General features: G+C 40.5%; 1 protein-coding gene across 1 annotated transcript; it reads left to right on the top strand.

Moving 5' to 3' along the window:
- Window positions 1-1191: 1191 nt before the first annotated feature.
- LOC124407094 lies at window positions 1192-25516 on the top strand. The gene is made up of 6 exons (XM_046882915.1): window positions 1192-1736; window positions 14108-14313; window positions 19764-19899; window positions 21759-21892; window positions 22935-23166; window positions 25164-25516. The coding sequence occupies exons 1-6, from the start codon at window positions 1664-1666 to the stop codon at window positions 25238-25240; spliced, it is 858 nt and encodes a 285-aa protein (XP_046738871.1). The 5' UTR covers window positions 1192-1663; the 3' UTR covers window positions 25241-25516.
- Window positions 25517-27353: the final 1837 nt, after the last annotated feature.

The following is a 27353-nucleotide window of genomic DNA, read 5'->3' as shown; positions in this document are numbered from 1 at the left end:
AGTCACTTCAACTTGAGGGAGTGTGTCAGTGAAATTATAAATTTTTTCAATCGACGTCAATGAAGTTTCATAAAGTATTATTTGTTTGCCTGTTTGAATTGATTTTATTCGGTAAATTCCTAAATATTGGTTCAAATGAATGTTTTAGTTTCACGACTGATTATATGATTGCAAATTAGATGCCAACTTTGGTTCTCTACGCTACCGAGGTAATTGGAAATTTGTATCAAATTTTTATTATAAAAAGTGTGACGAAAGAAGCTTTTCTAAAAACATGAATTTTTTACGTTATTTAGACCAATATCTAGGATATTATCAAATATAATCAATCCACACAGGCCGAAAAATAATAAATTTTTGTGATCACATATTATACCCATAGGTAGTTAAAATTTCACGTCAATAAAAAAAGTTTGGAATTTCACCTACGCGCCCTGTCAACTTTGTCTGACACAGTTAAGTTCAGACATACTAGCAGTATCTGAATTTTAGCGTAACTCTTACAAAGCAAATTCAAGGCACCTACAGTATTACAACTTTCCTTAATCGAGTTAAAATTCTTCGGCCTGGATTCCTGAAATTTAGATCATTAAAACAAAAAAAAAAAAAAAAAAGAAATCACAACAATAGTCAAATTTCAATTTGGGATGAAAATGGAAACTGGCTAAAATGTATTTGGTTACCGAAAAGCAGGGCCAGAGGTGCGACGCAATGAACACTCGGCGAAACTATTCATGTATCCGAGATAGGAGCGTACCGATATTATGTATTCGGTCGTTCAGTTGTAAATTGGTACGTATCGCCGACGAGGGAAGGGGAGCATGCCTTGGCCGGGTGGTTTGACCCGTTGACGAGCGTTCAAGTTCGACATTTGGCAACCCTCGTTTGGCAAGTGGCTACTTGAGGATGAAAGGAGCGTGGCCGGCGGGCCGGTCCTCGTCGACGGTTCGACGATTCGACGGCTCGACCGGCGTATTTATTCATGGAGAGGCCCGTGACGGATATCAATATCGAAATGTGTATAAAAAAGATTCAATCAGTCACTGGGCTTCCACACCAATCAATCACTCGGTCGGACGTGAGTGTTTCGCGCAGCGATCGGAGGCCGCGTCGCGACGCCAAAATGGCCGAATATTTCGGCGTCGACGCAAGATAGTCGCGCCACCGGCGGGAGCTCAGTCTCGGCGCGAACGCCGAGTGCGACTTAGTTTACGAGCGACGACGCGTCCCGACGTCCCCGCGGAGAGATCGTTCTTTTTTTTTCAGAAATCGCACCGTCACATCGGTATACCGCGAAAGTCGCAACCCCCGGGTTACCGAACCCCCATCTCGAGGCGGCTGACCCTCGAGCGAGGGAACTCGCCCTCGATTTCGGATGTGGAATTATTTGTTATCTCGGAACTACTCGAATTCCCACTAAACTTATTCCGCACGCCCGCATCCCCTTCCAACCCCACAACCACCACACAAACAAAATCGCAATTAGTGACTTTATTATTTTCACCTTCGCCGCTGCTGCTGCTGCTGCATGGTCCCGCCGGAGTTCATCAAACCAACGACACTAATCAAGTGGTGACAATGATTCTGTGATCGGATCTCTATAAACATACTAAAGATTAAAAAAAAAAAAAAAAAAAAAAAATCAAACAGATATACGGAAACCATGAAAAGTCTCGCGGCTCTCCGAAGATTCCAACTCTTCTACGCGCCGTTGTTCCTACTTTCGGCTGCTACGGGTAAGCGCATTATCTCCCTCCGCGAACGCCCGTCAAAAGAATCCCCCGACCTTTTCTTACCCTTCAATTGCATCCCCCCACCATCCCTTACGCTCATCTGCACAACAGGATCATCCTTTTCTCCCATCCATCCAGCCCCTCAGGAATCCGGGGGTTCTATTTGGCCGACCGGAAAAATAGCCATCATTCAATACCCGCCTGCACCCTAAGCTACACCATAATTAAATACTACGCGCGGCTTATCATATTGCCGAAAGAAAAATCACGATTCAAGACCAAGATGCTGATCGTCGAAAAACAAGAGGGGATGAAAAAAATTAAGTGAAACATGGACAGATATTTCGCGTCGGACTCGAATCACAACGAGACGACGTTCCGCCGACGCGAGGCTGCCCGTTACGTTGCAACCGTGCATTACCGCATAACTGTATCATCCAACGTCGGCGGTGAACTTCCCGATAATCAGGGATAACAACGAAGTTTCAAAAATACATTATTCAATTAGAGCGGCGATGCCGAAGGCCTGTTTAATCGCGCAATTGGCGCTCGGAACACGTCGGAGGTTTGAGCACCGAGCGATCGTGAGCGATTTGAGTCAATTACCCGCGTTGATCCACTCGTTGACCATCACCCTGGGAGCAGCGTTGGTCCGAGATAAAATACTGTCAAATCCAGACGTGGTTTTAGCCACGGGAGGAATTGCCCCTCGAATTACAGCGTCAATGCGTAAACTGAAAATGATGAAAACAGGGATAACGGAGGCTGTAACGATCGCTCGCATGCTCGTGAGAGAAAATCAGAATTTGAAAGCCCCGAGCTCCCTCGTCATCTCGGCGTCATCCCCTCGTCCGCGTCGATCTAATCTGATGATATATTCGTTTATGGTTTCGCCCCTCGGTAATACGCCGTCTAAACAATAAGAGACGTCGGGCTTTCCTCGGAGGTGCGAAAAGCTCGACGATGATACACTTCCGGGGTGGGTATAGCCGGGGTCGCGCAAGAAATATATATATACGCGTGCCGCGCGGCCGAGAAAGCTCGACGTGACGCGAGAACATAAACCGAGACGGCATGGGCAGGCACCTGCCGTGGGCGAGGGACGTATCTGTATATATACAGGGTATATTACGGGCGAGATGGTGTGTGACGGTGGCCAAAGTCGAAAGAGATTTTATCTCTTCCGAGTAAACACGGGATACCGACGGAGAGACAATCTTTGACCCCTCGGCGCGGCCCTTCGCCCATCAAAATTCAAAACTTGCGCCGGCACGCGAAAGAAGGTTTCCCATCCCCCGAAAATTCCCCAGATTCAAATCGGAGCATTAACCCTTGTACGGGGCATCGGAGAGGCCGATAACTAAGCGGGGTGATTCAATAAGCTTAAGCTCGCCTACGCATATAATGTATTATGTGTATACATATATATATTTAGTGTGTATATAAGACGTAAGATGGGCCGGCAGAGATGCCGACTTGCAGCTTTCTCGAGGGGATGTATATTTGCCGACCGGTAAACGACGTAGTGCCTTCCTAATGAAAATTATAACGTCGAGTAATTAAAATGTACCCGCCTTTGAACTCCCCTTCGAGTTTCTCTATTTTGTCGCCGTTCGCTCACCACCCTTATACTACTCTATACTGTACGTATATTATTATATACCTAATATAAGCGAGAAACAAGCCGCTTGTACAAATTCCGTAGAATCTCGTACATCTAGTACATCTCGTATGCAGATATAAACACTCTAAACTTCTCGAAATTAGCTTGCTTTTGGTCGTATATTTACAGTTATATCCTCGCCTCTGGGACCAGTCTCCTATTTCCTGTTCCTGTTTCATCAACGTTTCGCCGCAACTGTGTCTCTGTAATCATCAAGCACATGAATTTAAATCGCTCCGACAATTCACACTCGGTGAACAACATACTCCGTACGACTGTCACGGGGAGCCATTGATTCCTCCACCTGTAAACTTTCGTTATGGCTTTCGAATAGACGGCTACACGTTGTTTCGTAACAGTTATGGCCACCATACACCAACCGTTTGCTGAATCACAAATATGGAATGACGCTGGAACTGAGCATTTCCGGTTGAGTTGCACCATGCCCAAGATCAATACGCGTCCGGTCGGTCCACCCTACACCAGTCATTGCATCAAATTGTCGAACGATATTGTACTGTAGCTGCGAGGAAAACACGAAATTGACGGCCAGTGAAAAAAATAATACGTAGATAAAAGAAAAGCAAAATTATGACAGCTTTCGTATGGCCATTGTATTGAAGGAAAAATAGAAATTTTTTCGTTCACCTTTTTCACGAACAGGTATTATATGTATTATATGCAAAACTATTTTCACTTGTTCGTTCAATTCCTTCGCATGCATTTCCATGGCCGCTTTGTATGCCGCGTATAATAATACAGCGCGCTTGATCGCAATTCAATTTAGCAAATCGCCGCGTTTTCAACGATTAACAAAACACATCGCATCGGACGGATTATGTACACAGAGAAAAAAATTTATTGAATTCACTAAATATGCCGGAATTATAATGTTTTGTTAATCAAAATATATGTGGTTCACGTCTGGTAACATAAATTATTGAGTTTGAACCACTTTTTTGTTGAACCAGACAACATTTCTTTGAATCGAAAAAATATTTCTTTCGACAGATTAAACGCCATATTTGGCTTATTCAACAAATCCTTATTCTGTGTGTATAATGCATAGCGAATGAGGAGGCGTGACGTTTCAATGAATTCTAAAAAATCCTTCGGTGATTTTCTTTTACTTTCATGTTGTTATTATTGTTGTTGTTTTTATTATTTAATGGGGTTTGAAAAATGAACTCTGACGATTGTCTCAATGTCACTCTCTCAGATGATAATGATAGAAAGTGCAGGGGGGTGGGGAAGGAATTAAACAGAAGAAGAAAGAAAGAATAGAGGACTAAATTGAGCACGTTCTCCCGCAAAGCGACTGACACGCGGGCGACCAATCGACTCCTGCAGCGCAGCGTAACCACCCTCTTTCGTTATTCAAACCGACGACAGGTATTTTCGTTGTTTTTCTATTATTGGCTTTCGTTTTCTTTCCTTTTTCTTTTATCTCTCACGGAAGCTACGTACTCCCCTATATCCTCTATCTGTATGATCATTTCGTACAGAGTGCTTTTTTTCCATTTTTCAACGACGAATACCATATCATCGGCAACCATATTTTATCTACGAGTTCTCGTCGCGTCACCCATATACGAGTCTATGAGCTACCGCGGGGACCTTTTCAATTCACCAGGAGCTCAACTCCGATTTATGGCTCAAGTTTCTCTTTTTTTCTCCCCCTCCCCTCCCTCTGTCTATTACCTCTTTCTCTGTAACTTTTTCCTTTATCTCCTCTTCTAGCTCTGCGCCAAATCTTCGCTCAGCGAGCATGACTCCTCGGGGTAACGATTTTTAAGTTGAAATTTCAACACTAGTCTCACATACCTTGTACCTTATAGTCGAGGCTCTTGAACGTCTTTTGGCTTGCTTGAGTCGGCTGGCGGCCGCCAGAACGCGACGCGCCGGAACCTGAACCAGAAGCTAGTTGTAATTTACCGGAATTGCTAAATCGCATAGAAAACAGCGCTGGACCCGATGCCAACCGGGCAACATCCATGTCTCGTTTCGAAAAGTAACTATCAATTAACATATGCGCGTCCTCAGCGTATCGTGGGACCGAACGACATACGCACCTTGGGAAACAATTTGGAGATTTTTATAAAAATCATACAAAATTAACAATGAACAAGCATACAACTCGCCCTTCTGCGGCACGATGCGAATAACTAACTTCTTAATCGTGAGAACCAATTTACAAAGCGTATCGCATAAACCAGCATTGCCCAACTAACTAGACGTATTAGGCCAGGGATTAGGCTGAATGAGTTTGGAACAGTTCAGATAAGCTCCTCCGGGGTCAACAATGCCCGAGGTCGATTTCCCATCCGTCAAATTCTGACACGTTCGCGTACTTGATGTAGATACGTAATTAGGTGAGGAAAATTTAGTTCAAATCGCGAAATCCGAAAGACCAAGCTTGCGGAAGTCTCGAAATTTTATGCGCGACTGTCCGTTTTGAGCTTACCTCACGGTGTGAAACTCTCAGGTTTCCAAAGCTGAAAACAAACTGCGCGCAAATATGGTTTAACCTGCACCGAGGAAATTCTATAAGGTACATCTTCTCGACCTCTCGGGATATAAAATGTGACGACCTAACGGGCTCCGAGTGGATAATCCAATGGTAATGGGCAGTATCATGGAGATGAAAACGCGAAGAGGACGTCGCGCGTCGGAGGGCTTCCACGGACCCCTTAAAATATTTTAGGGATATTGGGTGCTTTCGAAAAGTATACAGACAGTCGATTATCACGTTTATCGATTGTCGTACAACGATCTTGTATATCCGCATTATTATACCTATCGCTGACAAAATTTTAATTATGAACCTATCAAATTAACCTGCTATACGTATGATTTTCGAAAAATTCTTCGCGGAACTTTGCGTTTCTACGACTTTTAAATTGATTTAGTTCCTCAGCTGCTCATCGTTAGTGCAATGCGAAATGTGGTAAGAGTTTCTTCGACAATCAATGGCATTCAATAACGAAGTCGTCAGTCTCGTCATGTGAGATTCCAATCCTATGTATTATACTTGAAGGGCAGTATTCAACCCTGGAGTTCCAAGAACCGGAATCTATCTCCGATGTTGACAGGAATTAGTCTTACATCTCGTCGTCGGATTGCGACTAAATACCTGTTTTACCCTTCGACATTCCTTCATTGCTGTGAGCTCTGTAAGGACTGGTGTTCTGACACGTTTGCTGAATGAACACACGCGAAACCTTCAAGGCCACTAACTTATCCAGAACCTCGTTGTTCGGAACACGATTCATTTTATGCGAGTAAATTTTATCAGTCAATAGATCAATGCTATGCATGAAAAACGAATTATAATGTTCGTTCTTTGTTTACATGAAAACTTGTCACGAGATAAGTTCTGCGCTTCGACCCCTTCAGCGTAGATATATATCTCGGTAACGATATTTCGTGTTAACGCTTTTATTCCACCTAGGGGTTCAATTGTGTATGCCGTTATATTTCTCCCAAACAGAGCTATAAAACTGGCGAATAAAAATTATGGCCGTTCGTAAAAAAACGTGCGAGGGAAAAAGATTTCTTATATGCAACATGTAGGATTCGTATATATCGTACGTATTATATAAACTTTATGTGGAAAAGATCTAACTATCGCAAAACTTTCTTCTCGCAAAACCGTTAATAATCGCAAAAAATTCACTAACATGTGCAACACGTGTATAAAATCCATCTGACGTTAAACCAAACATTATTTTGTGAATAATTTTCTAAATCAGTACATGCAGGTACGAATACAATAATTACAGTGTGTGAAACCAGAGTTTGCGATTCATCGAGTGATCAAGAAGTGTGTAAATCGTGAACAATGGTCCGTGGAGGTATCGAGAATATAATGCGGTGAAATCGTGAGTGAAAAAAAGTGCGGAGGTGTGATTACAGCTGTGTCTATATATACATGTATATTGTGTATATATATACTGAATTTCTATACACATTCGTGGAGCTTAGGCATGGCGGAAGCTATACTTTGGCAATTTCTTATCAATAAATCCTGGCCAAATGTATGTGAACGTACACACATACATATAATCTTGATACAGTGAACGCCCGGTGACTTTCGTTCTGAAAATTGTAAGCTGCAGAATAGGAAGAAAATGACGTCGCGAAACGAAGGTAATGAAGCGGGGACCGGCTTACTGTGCGACGAAGTTGAAAAGCCCCAATCTTATTTCTCCTGTTCGATTCGAAGACCTTTGTTCGCTGATCACTCGATGGTTGCTGAGTGTCGTGAAATACATATTTCCGTTGACCTATCGTCGATTTTCGAAACGCAACGCGACGTCACCAAGTATGTATGCTTGGAGCGAGTGTTGAAAACTTTTTATGGAAAAATATCATGACGTTGTTTTTAAATTTTTACCTCATTTGCTTCGCTGGAAAAAAAAAAGAAAAATCTTCAAGTGCTAAACAAAATGCAATCCCTGAGCGAAAACTTTTACATTAATACATATGTATAGTATAATACATACATACAGAATACGTATGCATCTATTAATTGAAGCATGGAATAGCTTTTAACCGAATCTAGCATGAAACACCGGGAAATGTTTTATCAATTGAAAACAAAACGAAACAAGAAAGTGGAATGGAAGCACAGTGAAAAAACTTTTCGTATAACTAGACGTGAATAACAGATAAAACATCTCGCCCCGAATCCCCTCCGGCTGCGTAATCCAACTAGCACGGTGTGCATGCAAAAGCAACGTTTCGTCCCCTTGCTTACGCATACAATTACCTCCGTTTCATCCGACACTCGCCTCTTTGAACCTTTGAACGTCCGGCTGTACTTTGGCCTTATGTAGCCCCAAAATTGGGGCAAACAGTCCTGATGAAACACAAATGTAAACCATTGAAGCCATAAGTCAAAACAAGGACCCTTCCTCCTATCATTCTCATTTTTGTTACGTGTAAATCATATGGTGTATCAGGAATTTTATAGGTAAATGAAATTTATCTCCTTAGCATCAGATTTTGTTTTCTTTATTATTATTTTTCGTTCTTGTTATTAATCTTTGTGCTTGCGTCAAAGTTTTTTCACTTTATAAACGCGGCTGATGTTCCTGCTCTTCGTTATATTGGTTTGAAAGTTACGATAAACTATTCTCCAATCAATCTACAACGTGCGGTTAATCAGCGGCTCGATGGATTCTACCGGCGGTGAAAATTTAATGCTCATCCTGTACAAAATGCTGAATTAGCGAGTACCGTCCCTGGATTAGGTGTTCCTGAGCTGCAATCATCATAAATAATACGATGATGATTAAAGACGAACTTTCGCTCGAGTTTTTTTCCATGGTAAAACGTTTAAAATGAGACTGAAATAAGATCGTCTAAATTCTCTAAAATATTCAACTGAATATATACAAGGCAATTTGCAGTAAAAATTAAAGCTTTCAAACTCGTACATAAGACGAAGGAAAAAATACTATTAAAGTTTTTAGTTTCACTGATTGATAGTCATGACCATAAAACGTTCTCGAAATGATGAAAATTTTTCTCGGAAATCCTATAATTGTAGCTGATCGTGAATTTTCACAACATCTAATATAACGTATATGATAATCGAAAAATCGGTGCAAATTAAAACTACCCTTCGAGCGCCCCTCCGTGATGAGCATCCCGGGAAAAATTGTCTCCGCTATGAACTTTGATGTAAGATCAATACCCTCTATAAGGCTGTAAATGATGAACGAGCACTCTTTTTTCACACCCTTCTCGTTGACATCCCTCGGCGTCAGCTATTATACATGAATTTTTACCACGGAATACACCCTGCCACCCGTGTTACTTTTACGTCTTAGCGATCTAAATTTTCGCTGGTAAAATAATTTAGAGCTTGATAAAGAAAGGGGGGGAAGAAAAAATAAAACGAAGAATAAGCGAAAGAAAAAGGAAAAACCGGCGAAACGGTATCTTGCACGTAAAATGAGAATATAGTCGACGTTTGAGGAAAGGTTGAAGGTATGTTGAAGGTATATACCCACCGTAAGTACATACCTACGTACATACCTACCCCCTCCAGTATATCCTAATGGAAAATGATGGGAGGCGTACCCTTTTATCCCGAGGAATTTAAAATTCCATGCCACCGCAGATATCCGGCAGGTATTTTGCACGAACCACTCAACCATCAGCCATGCATGCTTCATGACGTTAGGCTCTAAGGCTAGAGGACGGATACCCGAACGAATTTTAGCCGGGGTCAATATTGTTAAAAATGCAAATAACTCCGCGGCGGGCGCCCGGCCCCTGTAATTTCTTATCTAACACGGTAACGTTGCGAAGCTGCTGCTCCTTACACTTTGCTCGACGACGAGAGCTGGCAAAGAAGAAGAATATATAAGTATAACAAGATCAAACTGAATAATATAAAATTTATAATCTTATCAACAATACGGCTTAAACTTGCCGCTGAATTATGTAAGTTTATTATAATACAAAGAGCCGCGTTCATCACCTCAGTTCAGACGCTTAAAATGTTTTCTGATTAAGACGGCGAGGAAGTTGGATTATAATTCCGTTAATCACGTAATAAGACCTTGATTTGTGTATTTTCTGAAAGCGGGAAAGTTTTAATTCCGATCCGCTCTTTCTCGGTTCTCCTCTTTACTTCTCCTTACGCCGAGCTCCTGCCACCGTATCTTGTTTACGAAATCTGATCTGCATCCGAAGTATAACAATGCCTTCATTCTACAGATAGAATAAAGAGAAGTATCGAGACGCCGTATCGGTACACGAAGTTCAGGCTCGGGTTATGCGCGAACTTTTCCACGTCGAAAATACAAAGAATTCCGTTTTCAACTATGGAGCGATCGCTGTATCTCCCTGCTCTTCATCCGATACGCTTGCCGATACCTGCAGCGTATTTTGCGTATCCGCGAAATATACGGGGGAGCGTTTATCGAGGGGGTGGAGGAGTGAAAACTTCTCTTCAAGACAGCCCTGAGTAATCCAACGAAATTCGAGACAAAAAAGTTTCCGTCGCGACTACGGTTCGGCACCCAGACCCGCCTCGCCTCGGCCTACGAGAAATTGCAATAAGTGCCATGAGGCGAGATTCGCTACTTTGAGAAGTTCGCGCGGGCTGCGAGCCGCCCGGAACGTTAAAGGGGAGTTACTACGGCCAACTGCGCGACAGCCGAAAGACGGAACCGCCGATTCTTTCTTTTACGAGTTTTAAGCACGAAAAACTTCCGCTCCTTTCACCCTGAAGCCCTGCCTCTCGCCGGCATGGCGATGCCTGAGTAAATCTTGCCGCATTCCAGGATCCCGCACCGCGCTGTGTACAACTTGCACCGGTTCAGCTTTCGGAGTTGATCCTGAAATTCCAGGACTCCCGATTCGGCCCGCTTTTTTCCACTCCTTCTTTTTGCAACCGCAGCTCGCCCGCAGCAGACTCGCAGCTATAGGAGCGTGCTAATTAACCGGAAGTCCGGAGGGACATGACGTGGGATGAAGATCGCGGAGAATAAACAACCCTCTGTCTGAACTGCGCGAATTTCGTGGGCGGCAACCCTTCTTTGGTGGCAAAGAGAAACCCTCTGTGCTTGCCATGCTCGCGCCGCGTCGTCCAAAGTGCACGACTCGAGGGTACGTCGAAACGGGGCCCGAGGGATGATCTGCCTCTGTCCGCATACGTCTACCCCCAGCGCGCATATATTCGCATACATCTACATCTTTGTGGCGAATTTAGATTTGCTCTGAAACTCATTACTAGCCTCCGACCGTCGCTTTTTGCATCGAGTTCTCTACGGAGTCTGATCCGAGTCGTGCCTAGCGTGCAAATCGTTTCACCTAATTCTGATGACCTTGACAAAATTCTTACGGTAAATCGAAGTAATTTACATGACACGCAGCAGTCGATTGCAAGATATTTGTTTTAATTTTTCGGACTACGAGCCGAGTTAACCAATATTTAACGATATTATACTCGTGTATAATGGGTTTATTTACAACGCCTGCTATTTATACTACGCGATTTATATACCTAACTGTTTTTTCCTTGCGGTCTTTTTTTGCATTCTAGACTTGAGTTCCCTCCAACATTTTTCGGCGGAATTCTCAGTCCCGAAGTATTTACTTCGAGTTCGCTTTGCGAACCTAATCTTTGCCCCGAACTTGACCCCTATTTCGAATTCCACCGAATTGCGACCTGTGACCTCGGAGATCAAAGAAACTCATGCTTTAATTTTACAGTCGAATAAACCGATCTACCGTCGGTACACCCAGTAGTCCTTCAATGAACTGTACCAAATTTTTTCCATCAAATATAAATGAAATATTTTTTACCGTATATACGATTATCATTCCAACATGAAGTTAAATGACTCGACCGAAAATTTTCATTTGTTATAAGAGAGTTTAAAAGGATTCATAAATTCAGGTTTTTCAGACCTCGGTGACTCTGTCTGACTTTCGGAGCGGTTCTGCGAAAGTTCCGCTAATCTTACATTTCAAGTATTCGGAGTGTGAACAGTGACGTCAGACACAGCAACTGAGTTAACGATGTCCGTCGATTGCTTGTTTTTTTCCCTCATTTCTTGTTTATCTTCAAAACTAATGCCTCTAATTTTCGTTTTTTTTTCTTCTTCTTCTTCCATTTCGCCCGCGTTATTTCGCAGGTAGCTCAAAGTGGATCGGTGACCTTTACGGTTACGGTAAAAACCAGCGAGAATCATGGGACCTATTGGTGGAGAATACTTAACGAGACTCTCGGAAAAAATTAATTTTTATTTGCGAACGGGGCTTCGAAGCATCAGCACCGGAAGAGCAGGTGCCGGCTGATCACGATGCCGTGAGAGAATCTTTAAAGATTCAAGAAATGCTTTTAAACTTTGAAATATTCAGCGGGTTTGGAAGGGCACCGTGACTTGGATAAATGTACCAAAGACTGCCCGTTGTAAATTAAATACAGATTGATCGCAATGAATATAAACGATCGCATTGGATAACCTTATGTATACCCATATATACCTACAGCTTATACTCGTATATAGAGCTACAGTTGGTGTATATATATATATAGGCGAATAAGCACGAAGTAGTAGGCAATGCTTTATCGAGAGGAAAATAAAGGAGGAGACGAGGACCGGGAAACAGGATCTCTTGAAATCGGAAACCCCTCTAAGTAAACTCATAAATAAACTAAACCAATAAGTAATGACAGCGGAGTTCGCCCGGGATCCCGTCCGCTCTTCTCTCTTCTCCTCTCTTCTCCTCTCCGCTCCGATCCTCTCGTCTCCTGTACAACATTCTATACTTGCGATACGGGAGAAACAATTTAAAAGCTTCGTCACCTGCAGCTTCACCAAGCTTCTTGGGTACAGGAAATTACGGTGCAGCTTACCGTTTTCACGAGACTGTAAGAAAGTAATCGATCTTAACGAATATCAGATTCCGAGGGCTTGAACAATTTGCGAAAATCGAAAACAGAAACGAACCAGTTGGAGAGGGATCATGTCGGAGAGAAACTACCGCTTGCCAGATTCCCTGATACCGTATTCTCGTCGCATGCCGATCGTTTTAGCCGCTTTTTCTACCGTCGACGTAGGTAATCGAGCGACTAGCGATTAAGAGGGTACCATCCAACCCTCAACGGCGGGCTAAAAAAATACGTTTTTCCTTCACAGCTGTGTCTGCGGTGTGAGAAAGTAAAGAGTCGCAGACAACAGCTACCGCAAATTAGCGATTAATTGTGCACATTTCGGAAGATCCTTTTTTTACTATGCATAAAAAAAAAAACTGATTCGATTCGCAGTAAATATTGTCGCCTTGACGGATGTTCATATAGCGATACGCTTCGGAATACAACTGACAACTAGGGATACGAAACATAAATTTTTTCATCCACCAGTTAGATTGCATCTATCAATTCAAGGGATGGATTTCATCTTTCAAAAAATTTAACACTGATACTATGTTTTTCCTAACTTTTTAATATTCTTCAAGCCTGCCAATTCTTCTATCCGTAATTCCTCTCACGGCTTTATTGAAAGCAAACTATTTGTGTTCTATCGAAAACCTTGGTTTTCATTACCTCTATCTTTGATCCATTCGATAGGTTTCCGTCAAAACCAATCTTAAATTAGGTCGGAACGCTTCGGCAAAAATCACTCACAATTATTTCAGCATCGAAGACAAAAACGTTGTATTTTTTTATCCACACGCAGCGAGTTGAAAACCCCATATTCGCACGACTGTCTCTGGGGTCCCAAACTGTCGTCATAGGTGCAAACGTTATACGTGTGAATGGTACCAACCAGTGAGTACATATGTATTCTTTAGAGCGTGCGAGAGAAGGCGCGTTGTAAACTTGGTGACACGTTTCATCGAGGTCCTCGAAACTTCTGACGTTGGATGAAAATCATATTGTACCTAAGGAACACGTCTGTCGTTGGGGTGCGGTTCGAGAAGTAGAAACTCTGCAGTTCTCCTTTATACAATATGTCAGTTTACTATTTTCATATCAAACTGGATGTGTGCCTACACAGCAGATTGGAAAATCGATCGTGTGCAAGTCTCTTCTCGAAGTCCCACTTCTCGGACATTTACAATATTCTCCTGCACCTGGGGCTCACCTTAAATCGGCTCACCCGCCGGCCGTAGAATCGAAAGCGATTCGACTTGCCGTCTTTCCGCATTTAATCTCCAATTTTTAACAGCTATCTTGTTCCAGGGGTGCGGGGCTTGCGAGACGTATCGATAAAAATACCTCTAGCGGTTGCACCTGGCTCCACGGTTACTATGACCTGTCAGTATGACCTAGAAACGGATCTACTCTATACGGTCAAGTGGTACAAGGGGCGCAGAGAATTCTTCAGATATGTCTTGAAGGAGCTGCCGCACACTAAAGTCTTTCCTCTTCCGGGTGTCAACGTCGACGTGAGTATACTTTGTCGCCTTATACTGCCTGACACGAATCCATATGCATGCACCCCGCTTTTTTGCGGGTTCTTTCCCCCTTATGTCTGTGTGGATGATATTTCAGATTATCTTTCAGGTTTCGGTATTCGGTGTGCTTGCAAAAATCCCTTGCGAATTCCCCCCATATTTCACCGAATCGTTTCTTGAGATACATTTTTTTCCCATAAAGCCGAAATCATAGAATTACGTGTAGGTGTACATATAGAGTGGCATTTCCGACACCGTGATACCCGAGAATAGGAAAAAACAGGCTAACTGAACAAAGACTTTCATCACGACCTAATTGAATTTTGTATCTATGTATTAGATTATTTATATTTAAGAGAAATTTCAACTTGTAAATTAATCGATGATACTTTTTTTTCTACACTTTTTCCTGTAAGCTGGAAATGTTTCTAGTATATTTACACAACGTTTTCGAACGAATCATATGATGTTGAATAAAAGAATGTATCTCGAAAACTACGGCGGATAAATTGAACGATGCAAAAAAAAACTCATGCAATAGAATATTTCTTCACCGGGTATAATACTAAAATCTAGCCATGTATGAATACCATCCAAAAGATCATTCGGACAAGTAAAGTGAACCAGGTAACGAAGACGACTCCACTACATCAAATACTCCACTATGCACAAAATTTATAGAATTTAAAAAATTCTGACCTCTTACGTCGAACAGTCATTTATATTTTCGACTCTTTCAAATTCTGGAAGCATATTATAAACGATACGAATGTACGAAACATGCGTTAAATGTGCGGATACTTATGTATGTAAGCCTCGTACAATATCAATAGGCTTGGAGATGAATTTTGTGTACATGCAGAGAAGTGGAGGGGGGGACCAATCAATTAGCATGAGGGGATTATCCGTGTTAATAATTACCTCTGCAGGCCACTCCACCGAATCACTCTGTTTTATAAATTTGTATTGATATAGATTGGCTCGTGTGTATGATAGATATGGACGTATGTGCGGTGGATAAAAAATAATAATCAGCGCCGGGGTATTCGTATCGGGTTTTGTGGTCCACCGGTATAATTCGAGGTGATTAAAATGATGCCAGTATTATCCGTACTTGCGAAGCCTAAAATGAGTTGAAACAGGTGGATCGTATAAAATTGGACAGGCTTAAACTTGGGCAAAACACGATACCTGCCCGTTTAACTAACGTCACGCCTCGAGATGGTAAAGGTGTAGTAGGAAAGTTCGCTAGACACGTTGAAAAGATTTATCGTTGCCACCCTGACGTTCGGGAAGGTGTATTGCCTGCACGCACACGTAGACACGCCGAGTCCCTGAGTAACGAAGAAAAATTGTACTGGAAAATATAAAGTCTTTATTGGTCTTTCAACTCCTGTTACGAACGTGTGAAATACAGGTCGTGATCCAGGCTTAGCCGCCTATTTATTATATTCGCACATCGATTATCCAGCTTTTATAAATATGCGAAACTCGACTCGAGCGCCTTTATAACCTGCGGCTCGCCTTCTTAGCTCGTGTAAAATGTGTATTGCAATATACATGAAACCCCGCGTCTTAACCACCTGCAGTATATCACGCGGGCAGAGCAGCAAGTTTATTGAGCATAACCGTCACCGACTAATGAACGATCCTGTAATGGGAAATGAGCTTCTGTGCTGAGTGAGGACTGACTCCTGTCAGTAAAATTATAAACGATTTCCCGCTGGATTTGCTCCGTCGAAAAATAATGGACTTGAACCGATTCGAAGGTTACCATTCAACAAAGAGAATTGATCCTTTGATAAATGTCCTATCACTGGCACTAGATTATTAATTGAAATTTCGAGCGTAAAATATATTAGCCATTATATGCACACCGTATCGAAATTTTGATAAATTGCCGTTTATGCCGGTACGACTTTTGCTATTATACCTACATTTGTTATCGGGTAACAGACTCGCGGGAACTAGAATATCTAACAATTTTCACGCCCTGTAACTCGGTCTGTACCTCGACCATCATTGTTCGTAATCTATTCACCGCACACGAGTTATCAGTTGCGGTCAAAAATGTCCTGAAAAAAACTGTCACGCTAGCATTAATATTCATTCGTATTACGGTATGAATAATTCGTTGAGTGTGACGTGCCACGAAGGTGGATGTGTACTCAGTGGATACTCGATGAGGCAGCGATGTAACAAGAATCGTTCAACAACCAAGCACATATGAGCACATTATTGGTCCCAGTGGAAATGTCACATCGATGATCTGCAGTATCTCATAAATAGAACATTTAGCAAACACCGTATTTATTATTACGCGATAGTTTGTTCATCGTGATCGTGCTCATTTGGCAATTTTTGGAAATACGTTACGACATTTTCCTTCCCGTAATAAATGAGTTCTCAATTTCGAGGTTTCTTTCAGTTTTCAGTCCCGTTATCGGCGACGGCAATTTTGGAAATGTTGTATCTTTGATGTATTCAATATAATAAGCACATTCCAGCCATATAATAGGACGGATATTGCAGATAAAGGGATTTTTCGTTCGCCCTTGTGCGTACCTTATATGCAGGAAAATCGACACCTCGTCGATTTCACCGACTAAACGGATTTAAGTGCGGAATAAGGAAATAGGTGTTGATCGAAGCCAGATCGAGAACGGGAGTCGTATATCATACATGCATCAGGCGGATCTTCTGTTGGCCCGGTTCATTGTCACGTTTCCTATATACGAACCAGATCCGAAGCTGTAAATTCACTCCTCTCGCTCCCTTTTCCGCAAGGAGTCTCGAAAGGCGGCTCCTGGCAGAAAGAGATTCCACTTCACCACCGTGGTTCACGTATTCAAATCGGTGTTCGTACATCATCCGTAATATTATCAGTTTATGCTCGCTTTTATTCCTATAAAGAACGCCTTAGCTCCTTCCCTCTCGCGTATACTCACCCACTATATTTTTCTCAACTATCTCTCGAGTATTAAATTCACGCCGATCATGCCAAAGCAGAGGCTGCTCTGCCAGAGCATTATTTACTCGATTTATCCGGCCACACGCGGTACACCTGCATCGCGGGTTACATCAAATCGGGTAATAAAAGTGATATAGTTTAGGCACTTGAGTTACTAAATTTCAGGCTTCGCCGAATCGCATAAGTTAAAACTCTGAAACTTCCATGTTCAACAAATATGGTGTTAATATTTATTTCGGAATCATGATAACGAACGCAAATCTTTTAATTCGCCTTCCTCATTTTCTCCTCCTCGTTCTTCTGCTTCTTAGCCTTCTTCTTTTTCTTTTTCTTCTTCTTTTTCTCAACCTTTTATCTCTAACCTCAGTCTCAAGAACGTGCTTATCTCCCCTCTGTTTGTACTCAAACTGGATAACAGGTGGGTCAGGGATATTTCCACAGCTATGATAACCTAATTGTTTCGCGTGATTCTCATTACCGTCGAAAGATTCACACACACAATGCTGTTTCACGCCGCGGATCCATTTCCTTTACACGTAACTTCAGCTCAGAGAGGCTTTTCTTAATGCGATTTTTTTTCAGCCTTAGGCCGTATGACTCCTATAGCTGCGTTTTCATTTTTTGGACTCTGCCGCGTCTGGACCGTATATGAATGATGAAGTTAAAGCGTGTGAACTCCGAAAATACAGCGAAGAAAGAATCGCGGATTAAATGTGATTTTTTTCATATTTCGTTCAAAAAAAAAACGAACAAATTGATATTTCCAGAGTGAACGTTGGACCGCTTTCGTTTCATCATCAACGATTACAACAACGTTAGGCAATATTTTTCTCAGCACGAAGCTACCAATCTCGGAGAATAAATGTATTTTTATGATCGATTTCGGACGAGTTCCAGGTCAAATATTTTCTGGTCCATAAAGCAGGGTCGTAATTTCAGATTAGGATTCTTGAGATTCAGGAAAAGGAGATCATTCCGCACCAGGATGTTTAAATCTTGAACTGAAACCTGCGGTAGTTACATTACTATCGTCTAGTCGGGATTAAAGTTCCATACAATATCAATTTTATTAAACACAAAGAATATATTACAATCCGTGCATCAAAAAAAACCTTCTTCATACACGATATATGAATTTTTCGCACGATTCATTTTATAATAAAACGAAAGCAGAGTGAGTGAGTTAGGTATTATAATACAAGCGTGTATACACATCAATGAGAATAAAAACAAACAAAAAAAGTTTCTGGAGTTAGGAAGTTTTTAATGCCGGAACAAAATCACATTTCGCAAATGCAGTTTGTGCCTCGAATAACTCCGGTAATTGTGATTTTATTATAACTTTACTGCCGGCCGGCTTGTACGAGGGATATACGTAGGTATATACCCAATCTCCAGGTGCGACTTTTATTCCATTCGAAAATACAAACATTACGTGAACTCTGGACGGCACGATCCGCGCAATTTAAATTGCATTGAAATTAGGAAATACAGATTTCGGAGATATGCTGGATGAGATAGAATCAATATTATATACACTCGCGGAACGAAAAGTGTGAATAATTCAATTTTGAGAATCAATATAGACACAATCGGAATTGTACAGAATGTCTTCTCCAAGTTATTGACAAAGCTCACGCACCGTTCGCCGGAATGACCCCTGCTTCCCAATTACATCACATCGTACACATCCTGTGTCGAAAAAATTGTTCGATAATCAATAATTACCGAAACGAAAGACACGACGAAACGCGAACTGTCGCCGCAGGTAATAACTGCGATTACCTAACAAGTTAATTGTGTTTTCCGAGAATCGAGAAACCCTCTTGTGAGGTTGGATGCAGCACGCGATAGGCTGCTTCGGATTATGCTTCCTGTTCCTCTTTCCCAGCGGTACATCCTACACGTACGGTTATACCTGCAATACCATGACGATATATGGTATACAGTCGGTATCTGTGTACATATAGGTGATTCTGAGAAATCCGACGATGTAGCGGCATCCATACATATGCTACATACGTAATAAGTAATACGACGTATATTTTATGCAAAGTGAAAGACACTCGCTGCTACTCCTGCTTCTGCTTCTGCTTCTGCTTCTGCTTCTGCCTCGGTGTCTTCACGTCACGACACGCGCCCTTTCTATTTCCTACTCCCCTTTTCTCTTCGTCGGCTCTCATCTTTCGACCCCGGCGCCGACGACTGTCACTCCTCCGAATCCTCCGAGTCCTTGGAGTCCGCCACCCTAGAGATCGGGGAAAATTCGCGAACGCGATATGTGATAAACAACCGAGAGTGTGGCGCCGTTCGCGTCCGAGAGAAAGGCGGGATCGATCTTAGAATTATGCTAAGGAAACGTCTACTGGGGTCGTGATGAGTAAGATAAAGTGACGGGTATTTTTGTTATTTACTTTTACCTTTTTACCTTATTTTTTTTTGTTTATTTACTTATTTATTTTTGTTTCAGACCGCATTGAGCGACTCGCATCATGTCGTCCTGCACGACGTACAGTCCGATCTTACTGGAAAATATCGGTGCGAAGTATCCGCTGATGCGCCGTCTTTTCACACGGAAATGGTGTCTAGCTACATGCACGTTGTCAGTGAGTATGCCTTGTCGGTTAAGATTTTTCATTCATTTTCAATCATGCAAAATCATCGGGAGCAACAGAGATCATTGAAAGCTTTGAACCCTCAGACATACTTCGTAATACATTCACTTGTACAAGTTTTGTGCCATATAAGCAAAAACTGCGATTATCTGCAAGTACAGAAAATTTTTTATAATATCTACGCGGTAAGAAATGTTCGAACAAAATTTGACGTGTAATTTTAAACCTACAACCCGTATCTGAATTTTAAAAAACTTTTTCTCGTAAATTTACATATCTTGTTTCATCTAATGTACAAATTCATTCGAATTATCGCATATCTGATATAAATTTCGTTGAAACTGTTGTATCTGTTTCTTGAATACAGAATTTTGAATGTGATTTCTACAATATTTTCTGCCCATGAGGCTTCTCAATTTGGCTAACTCAATGAAAATATAGCCAAGAATTTACCTGCACTAAAAAATATAGCAATAACACCACTGTGAAAAGTCACATTCTGAAAATCCCATCATCCACAAAAGGCATGCTGATACGAATTTCTTTCTCCAACTATTACCAGACATTATACGTATTCGCACTGCACCGTAAAACTGCGAGAAGTCTCACAGGAGATCATCCAGGTTACCAAAAATCTTCTTAAACTTTATCGCATACCATGACGTCTAGATCCTATAAAAACACCCGGATGATCCTTATCGTATAAAAGTGAAAATAGTACTCGATCTGGCGAGTTGTAATGAATGTGTGAGAGAAATCCATTTCCTTAGTTCCGGCTGAAGTCCTTGATAACATATGGGGCGTGTCCGGTCGACCATTCATAAGTAAAATGGCAAACGTCTCGGAAATTTTAGATCGAACCTGGCTTTCGACTCGGAAGAAAAACACTCGATATTTCATGAAATTTTTTCCGTTTTACGGTTATGAATTTTTCACCATATTTCGATAATACAGTCGTTCAAGAATATTTAACGACCTACAGCGGAATCATCAGTCAAATGAATCCTATATGATATTGTCAATGATGTAGTTATATTCGGGCCTATTTATCATCATCCGCAGAACGTCGTAATAAGATGAAAAAAAAGTCGAGTGAAAATGAGAGTTTCTTTCGTGCGTTTCTTCAAATTTTGTTTCACCCCAAATTTTTTACGCACGTGTGCTGCAGTCCTTCATCCCTTGAATGGGTCGCTTCGAGCAACCCTATTTTTTGCCACCATTACCATATAGTAAATTCGCTACTGTCTGCAGCCGTAACTGTTACAATATCACATCTGGTGCCAACGGTACCGTAAAAAGCTAATGTAGTTCGGTCCCATGAGTCGAATTTGCCTGAAATTAGGTCATTATAGTACCGAGGTGAAAGCAATTCCTTTTTAATGACCAACTCCTGAAATAATTACCACCCACAAAGTATGTATTACAAATATATTACTATACGTAAAAAATTACTGATTTTCTTGTCATTATCACTATTGTTATAATTTATATTATTCGTGTCTTTGTGGGTAGGTAGATATTTATTCGTGAAGGATAAAACTACTGTTCTTTTAAAATAAACCTATCGTTATTCCCTAAAAAATATCTAATTCAACTTTGGCCGATGAATTGAGTGTATACTTGAAAATATTACGATTTCATCTGTAGGAGCAGAGCAGCTTCTCAATATTCGTGTATCCGTTTTTAGCCAGTAATTCCAACTGTCGGATAGTAAAAGTTAGTCACAAATTGTTCGGTCAGAATTGCTCCTGCACTGCATTTTTTGTTTACTCTAATTCTCCTCTCCTTTTCATAGTTTTTTCTCCAGTATTCAGTGGTGTTTGTGAGTTTAAAGGATCTAAATTTTCCAGACCTTCCGGAGGGGGATCCAGAGATCCGCGTCGAGAAGATGAAATACGCTGTCGGTGACGTGGTGCGTGGCAACTGTACGTCGCCACCGGGGAATCCCCCGGCCAACGTTACGTGGTCCGTAAACGGATTACTGGTACGTATCTTTGAGCGGCTCAAACGTCGCGTGGATTGAAAGGCCGCGGGCCGCAAGCCGGGGTCGGAGGTCCTGATGCGAGGCTGCGGGGCTGCGGGGGGAGACAAAAAGACACGTATGTATAAACGGAAGCCGATGAAAGAGCGCAAGAACAGGAAACGTGCAGCATCGCAGCCGGCAGGTACCTACCTGCGCGCTTTTTCTCGATCGACTCACTTCATCGCGGTTCAATTCGCGCGGCTGAGCCTTCAAGGTGTTAAACTTAAACGAATCTTCAGGTCAGTTCCCGATTCGCAAAGCTAACCAACCCTCGCAATTGCGTTACGTTTAAGATACGACTCCATGTCTAACTGGCAAACGGGATTCAATGCTGTAACGTTTATACTGATTACGGGACAACTTGAACGTGCGAATCGTAATTATGACATCGTTGAAACTTACGAAGACAACGATACAAATAAGCTTGTGTACGTATAACGAATGTTGTACTACAACCATTTAAAATGATGAATCTATCTTTATCAAGAAAATCTGCATCTGAATTTGATCAGATTCATTGCAAACTCTGAAGAGGAGAGAGTGTCACGCACAATGATCAAATGTAAAACAATTAAAAGAGTTCGGCCGTGACATTTTTATAAATTATGGTCAAAAGTTGTGTGTATATGTAGTATACGATTTTTAATTACAATCAACGACACTGGCTTGTTACCTAACTCGATATAATTATTTTTACAATTATATTTGAGGTATAACGCAGCTCTCGCTGAATATCTATTTTAAATCCGCGTGCAGGCCAGAAAGTAAACATAATAAAACATCATAAAATAAACACTTTTTAATCTGTCTTTTACGAAATCTTTGATTGTGAAGAAAAGCAGAGAGCTGAGGTTACATCTCGTTGAATTAAAAAAAAAACAACCACTGTAAATTTAAGTGTAAATTGTAACAAATTATACGTGAGGTTCAAGAACATATAGGTAGATGTATGAATGTGTATGTCATGATATGTAAACGTGTCGATGTTTAATCGTGTGTTCAGGTAAATTCGAGTTACTCTCGTTCATCGCCATCTAAAGCGGAAAATTCGCTGGTATCGGTTGTCGCTGGACTGGACTTGGAAATTGCCCCGGATAGTTTCAACCACGGGAGACTCCACATCACGTGTCGAGTCAACGTGTTTGATTTGTATACAGCTCAATCGGAAATATTCGTAGAAGAGGAGCGCCCGAGATTAGCATCTGTTCTCGGAACTCGCGAATCATCCTACACCGGTAATGTTAAATTCCTGATTATTTTCAGAAGGTAGAGAGGAAACGGATGAAGAAATAAAGAAAGATAGAAGTGAATAAAATCAACTTCCATTCACAGCCAAGCTATTCAGTAAATAATACGTCAGAGTTAAATTCGTAACGAAAATAAATGCAAATGACTTTTTTAATACCTAATTTTTCAACCTTTTACGTCTACTTAGTTTTCGCTTACCGGGTTTTGACGGCGTTGAATAATTAATCACTTTTGAACTAAAGGATGCCAAACTTAGCGAGCTCTTATAGAATGATCGTACATTGATAACGACATTCTCTACCATTTTCTGAGCATTATAAAGCCGTTCTGCGGCACCGTTATGCCGGAGATTAATGCATTCCACAGGCTGTAATATCTGAAAAAGTTGATGTAGACTTTTCAGCTGTATTAAAAACACGTTTCTAAGCATTTTTAATGAAAATCTCTCTCGTCAAATTCAAAGGAATCACAAATCAACGTGTACGGTAGCTGCAGATAATTGAAGAAATACTACAAATCAGGATCTCTTATATTCGTTTACGCAGCAACAGTCCACTATGACTACCGTGAAAATTAAATCTGTATGGTCCATAACCCGGTAAAGTCGCTATGTGAGGAAATACTAGTATTGACCTGATAAAAGAAAAAGTGGCTAGAAAGAATGAAAATCTGACCCTCGTCAATTGTAGGATGTTCCAAGAAGCCCAATTCAGCCATTTACGAAATAAGTCTCTCTCAATTCTCTTCATTCTTTTCTCGTTTTTGGCTACCGAAATAGCTGTATAACAATTCTAATTGTCCATGAATTTACATCGATTATAACCGAGAAACAATACCACAAGAATTATATGTATAAATACATCTTTTATGGTACTGCATTCAGTTTCCAGTTATGTATAAAAAATTTTAACACCTGGTGAGTTGGAATAATATCGGATCGCTTAATATTCTTGGGAACAAGGCAAGCTAGTATATAGCTTGTTCAATTAAACAATCTACTTGTATATTACACATACATACGGTTTAACATACATTAAAATATTTGGACTTGGTATACTACTGATTACAACTTCATCTCATGTTATTAATTAGTAGAATAAATAATCTGGGAGGTGTGTAACCTTCCATTTACTCAGAAATGGTGTATAATTTTTTCTTGCATATCCTACGTGCTTACAAATTCACTTCAGCGTTAAAATTTGTTGGGTGTGATTGGTTGAGGCTTGTACCTATGAATAAGATTACGTTCTATAGACACCTATATCAGCGTCCGGTAATTAACTTGTTTTTTATCATTTAATGTATTTCTTCCAATTACCCAGTCCACAACATGTTTTTGGTATGTGGTGGCATTTATACATTACCATATAATATTATGTTTCTTTTTATTCTCCTATGATTCCAGTTTCACTGCAAAGTCATTTTTTTTTTTTAAGTTTCTTTGATAATTTTCGGTAAACGTTTGGAAGCGCATATTAGCTTGACCATCCAAATATAAATATAATAATATTCAGGTAAACGGATGCTAGTTTTCAACCAATAATATTTTGATGGCACTTATATTTAATCAGATTTCAAATGGAGACTAGATCTTTATCGTAGATCTTTCATTTCCGTCAATAGCATGATTAGTCGCAGAACTTATTACATCAATCGCTCAAGAAGTACATAATCTAATCTATTTTTTCATACAAAGTTAATTCAGGCTTTCATGATTATAACACTTCTACTTTATTAATTTTTTTCCTTAGGCACTTTTATCACGGCTGTGTGTCAATTTGTAAAGAAGTTATTAGTTTTTTACATTTTACTTAAAACCGGTTACGGTGGGCTTAACAAGTTTTTAATGCACACTTCTTAGTTCATATTATAACTCTTAACGGGTACTAAACAACCGTTATAATGCTGATTCCGTAAACTCTGATCAATAGATTGTGATTCGAAACATAAGTATGTCAAATGAAAAAGCATAACTTGATTTCAGGAAAGGCCGGACGAAGAGTTGAGCAGTGGATTTTCATGGGAGCAGTAACGAACCTACTGTTATACAGTCTGAGATAACACCAAAGAACGTTGAGTTGACTTTACGCGTTTAAGTGTACTGGGATTGAAGAAGTAAATTGTTTGTAAAACTTTGAAAATAATTAAAAACCCTTTTGTTGAAACATTATCGTGTGTATGTTATTCGTGTAGATGTGTAGCGCTGCAGGAAGAGCCGTGTAGTGGCGTTGATTTAAATAATGTAACATACACCCACGCGCCATTAGAGCGTCAAAAGCGAACAAATTTCTTCCTCAGATTAAGATCGGAGGGTTTTTTTTCACCCAAAATGGATACGGACATTTCCTAATTATACTGGCATTCGTCATCAAAATTGCCCAACACTCGTATACCCGTATATTTTCGCAGACCAAACACAGGACTAGAAATAAAGCCGTTTTGAAATGTCAATTTATTTTTGTTGCATGATATGTTAATGTTAATTACATGTATATGCAATAAACAATGTAAAATACTACACATATATGATATTAAATAAATAAATTAGAAATACGACACGCTGCGCAGAGTGTATGCTGTGTGTCGCGTGCAGAGTTTGTATAATAAAATATTCACATACAATCGAAAATAAATACCTGGTAGATCATTTCACGATAACAAAACAAATATAAAATGTGTGCAATGAATCGACTATCATAGGCTATATTGGACGACAGGTGATGAATCGAATTACCTATGTTCGCAAAAAAAACTGACATGCAATTATTAACCAAAGTTTTAACCCCAATAGTAGTAAAATAGGGTAGATGCTCCAGGCAGCGCCAAAAGCTTTCCGTTGACTTCTCGCGAGCCAACATTTAAGATGGTGATAAGATTGGTGAGTACATAAATTGTTGTGAAAACCCTCAAATGTACTAAAAGTTTTAGCGATGAATATTTATACAATTCGGATCTTAGAAAGAAAAAATGGATGTTATGTTTGTGTCAATTTGTAATATTGACATAAAAAAAATTACATTCGATACAAAAATAAAGATGGAAGGAGGCAGTGGATATCACATGAAACATTCTCATCGAATGATGAAAAATATATTACAAGTAGGTGAGATTTATAAGTATCTCACAACATGTTCAGAAGAACTCCGTAAGAAGTTCTTGTCAGCTATGCACGCTGAGTTACAAAGAAGCTCAAAAGTTACTTCGTGAGAGCTTCCTCAAAGCTATTAAAAATGAGCTCGCATGAAACTTGTCTCAGACAAAAATTTCGGAGCGTTCTAGGGGTCCATCAAAATAAGTTCCCTGGGAGCTTCGTTGGAGCTTTGTGCTATCTGGGCATACTATTTACGGTCAATATATACTAATTGTGACTAAAGTTGATAGAATGCTGTATTTATTCATTACTATGAATTTCAATTCATTCAAATACTCATTTCATTACTGAAGTATCCTTTTGCACAAGTTTATTGTTCTTTACAAATTGATATGATAACCAGACCGACGCACTTCAAATTAATTTTTGGCCATAATTTTCTACTTGTGGTAAAGAATATTGCCACAACTGATTGACAGAAAACCAGAACTTTTACCGTACAATGGTATAACACACTGAAAGTCGATCCATCCGAATCTGACCATAGTTTCCTTAAATCCCATGAAAAATATTACGCATCATAATTCAACCACTCATTTGGTGTTGTGAAATTAGTCAATATCAATGCGTGACTATAAACATTCTTTTGCAAGTTTGATTTCAGATCATAGATGCGTTTTTATTCAAAATAGAATTCATCAATTACTCTTCGAAATATAGTTTTTCGCCGATATCTTTTAATGAATTCATAATGAATATAACTATTTTTCGGCAAAAAATGTACTTCACAGGTAAGTTGAAACTCGAAACGGGGAATTACGATTTTATCGTATTTAAAAAGATGAAATCTGAAAACTTGGTATGGTGTCCCAACAAAATTACCCTACTGCAAGCGTTTTGCAAATGCGTTGGCAAATGTAATTTTAACTAATTGTAAATTTACTTATTTGAATGAACCCGCCTTAAAATCTACAGGGCTGCAGCCTGGGAACCTTTGGGTTAAAAACGTTGGCAGCCCTGACCCGAGCTTCGATTGGCCGTTTGAGTCGATCTTGTCTGTGGTCGATCTAGGCTTACGCTACA

This window comes from Diprion similis, chromosome 6 (genome assembly GCF_021155765.1).
Source record: "Diprion similis isolate iyDipSimi1 chromosome 6, iyDipSimi1.1, whole genome shotgun sequence".
Classification (NCBI taxonomy): Eukaryota; Metazoa; Arthropoda; class Insecta; order Hymenoptera; family Diprionidae; genus Diprion; species Diprion similis.
Note: the sequence above shows the minus strand (reverse complement) of the source record. Positions and strands in the feature narration are given on the sequence as shown.

Coding starts and splice junctions, on each gene's coding strand:
- LOC124407094 (XM_046882915.1), top strand. CDS start 1,664: ATGAAAAGTCTCGCGGCTCTCCGAAGATTCCAACTCTTCTACGCGCCG. Junction 1,737..14,107: donor CCTACTTTCGGCTGCTACGG/GTAAGCGCATTA, acceptor ATCTTGTTCCAG/GGGTGCGGGGCTTGCGAGAC. Junction 23,167..25,163: donor TCGCGAATCATCCTACACCG/GTAATGTTAAAT, acceptor ACTTGATTTCAG/GAAAGGCCGGACGAAGAGTT.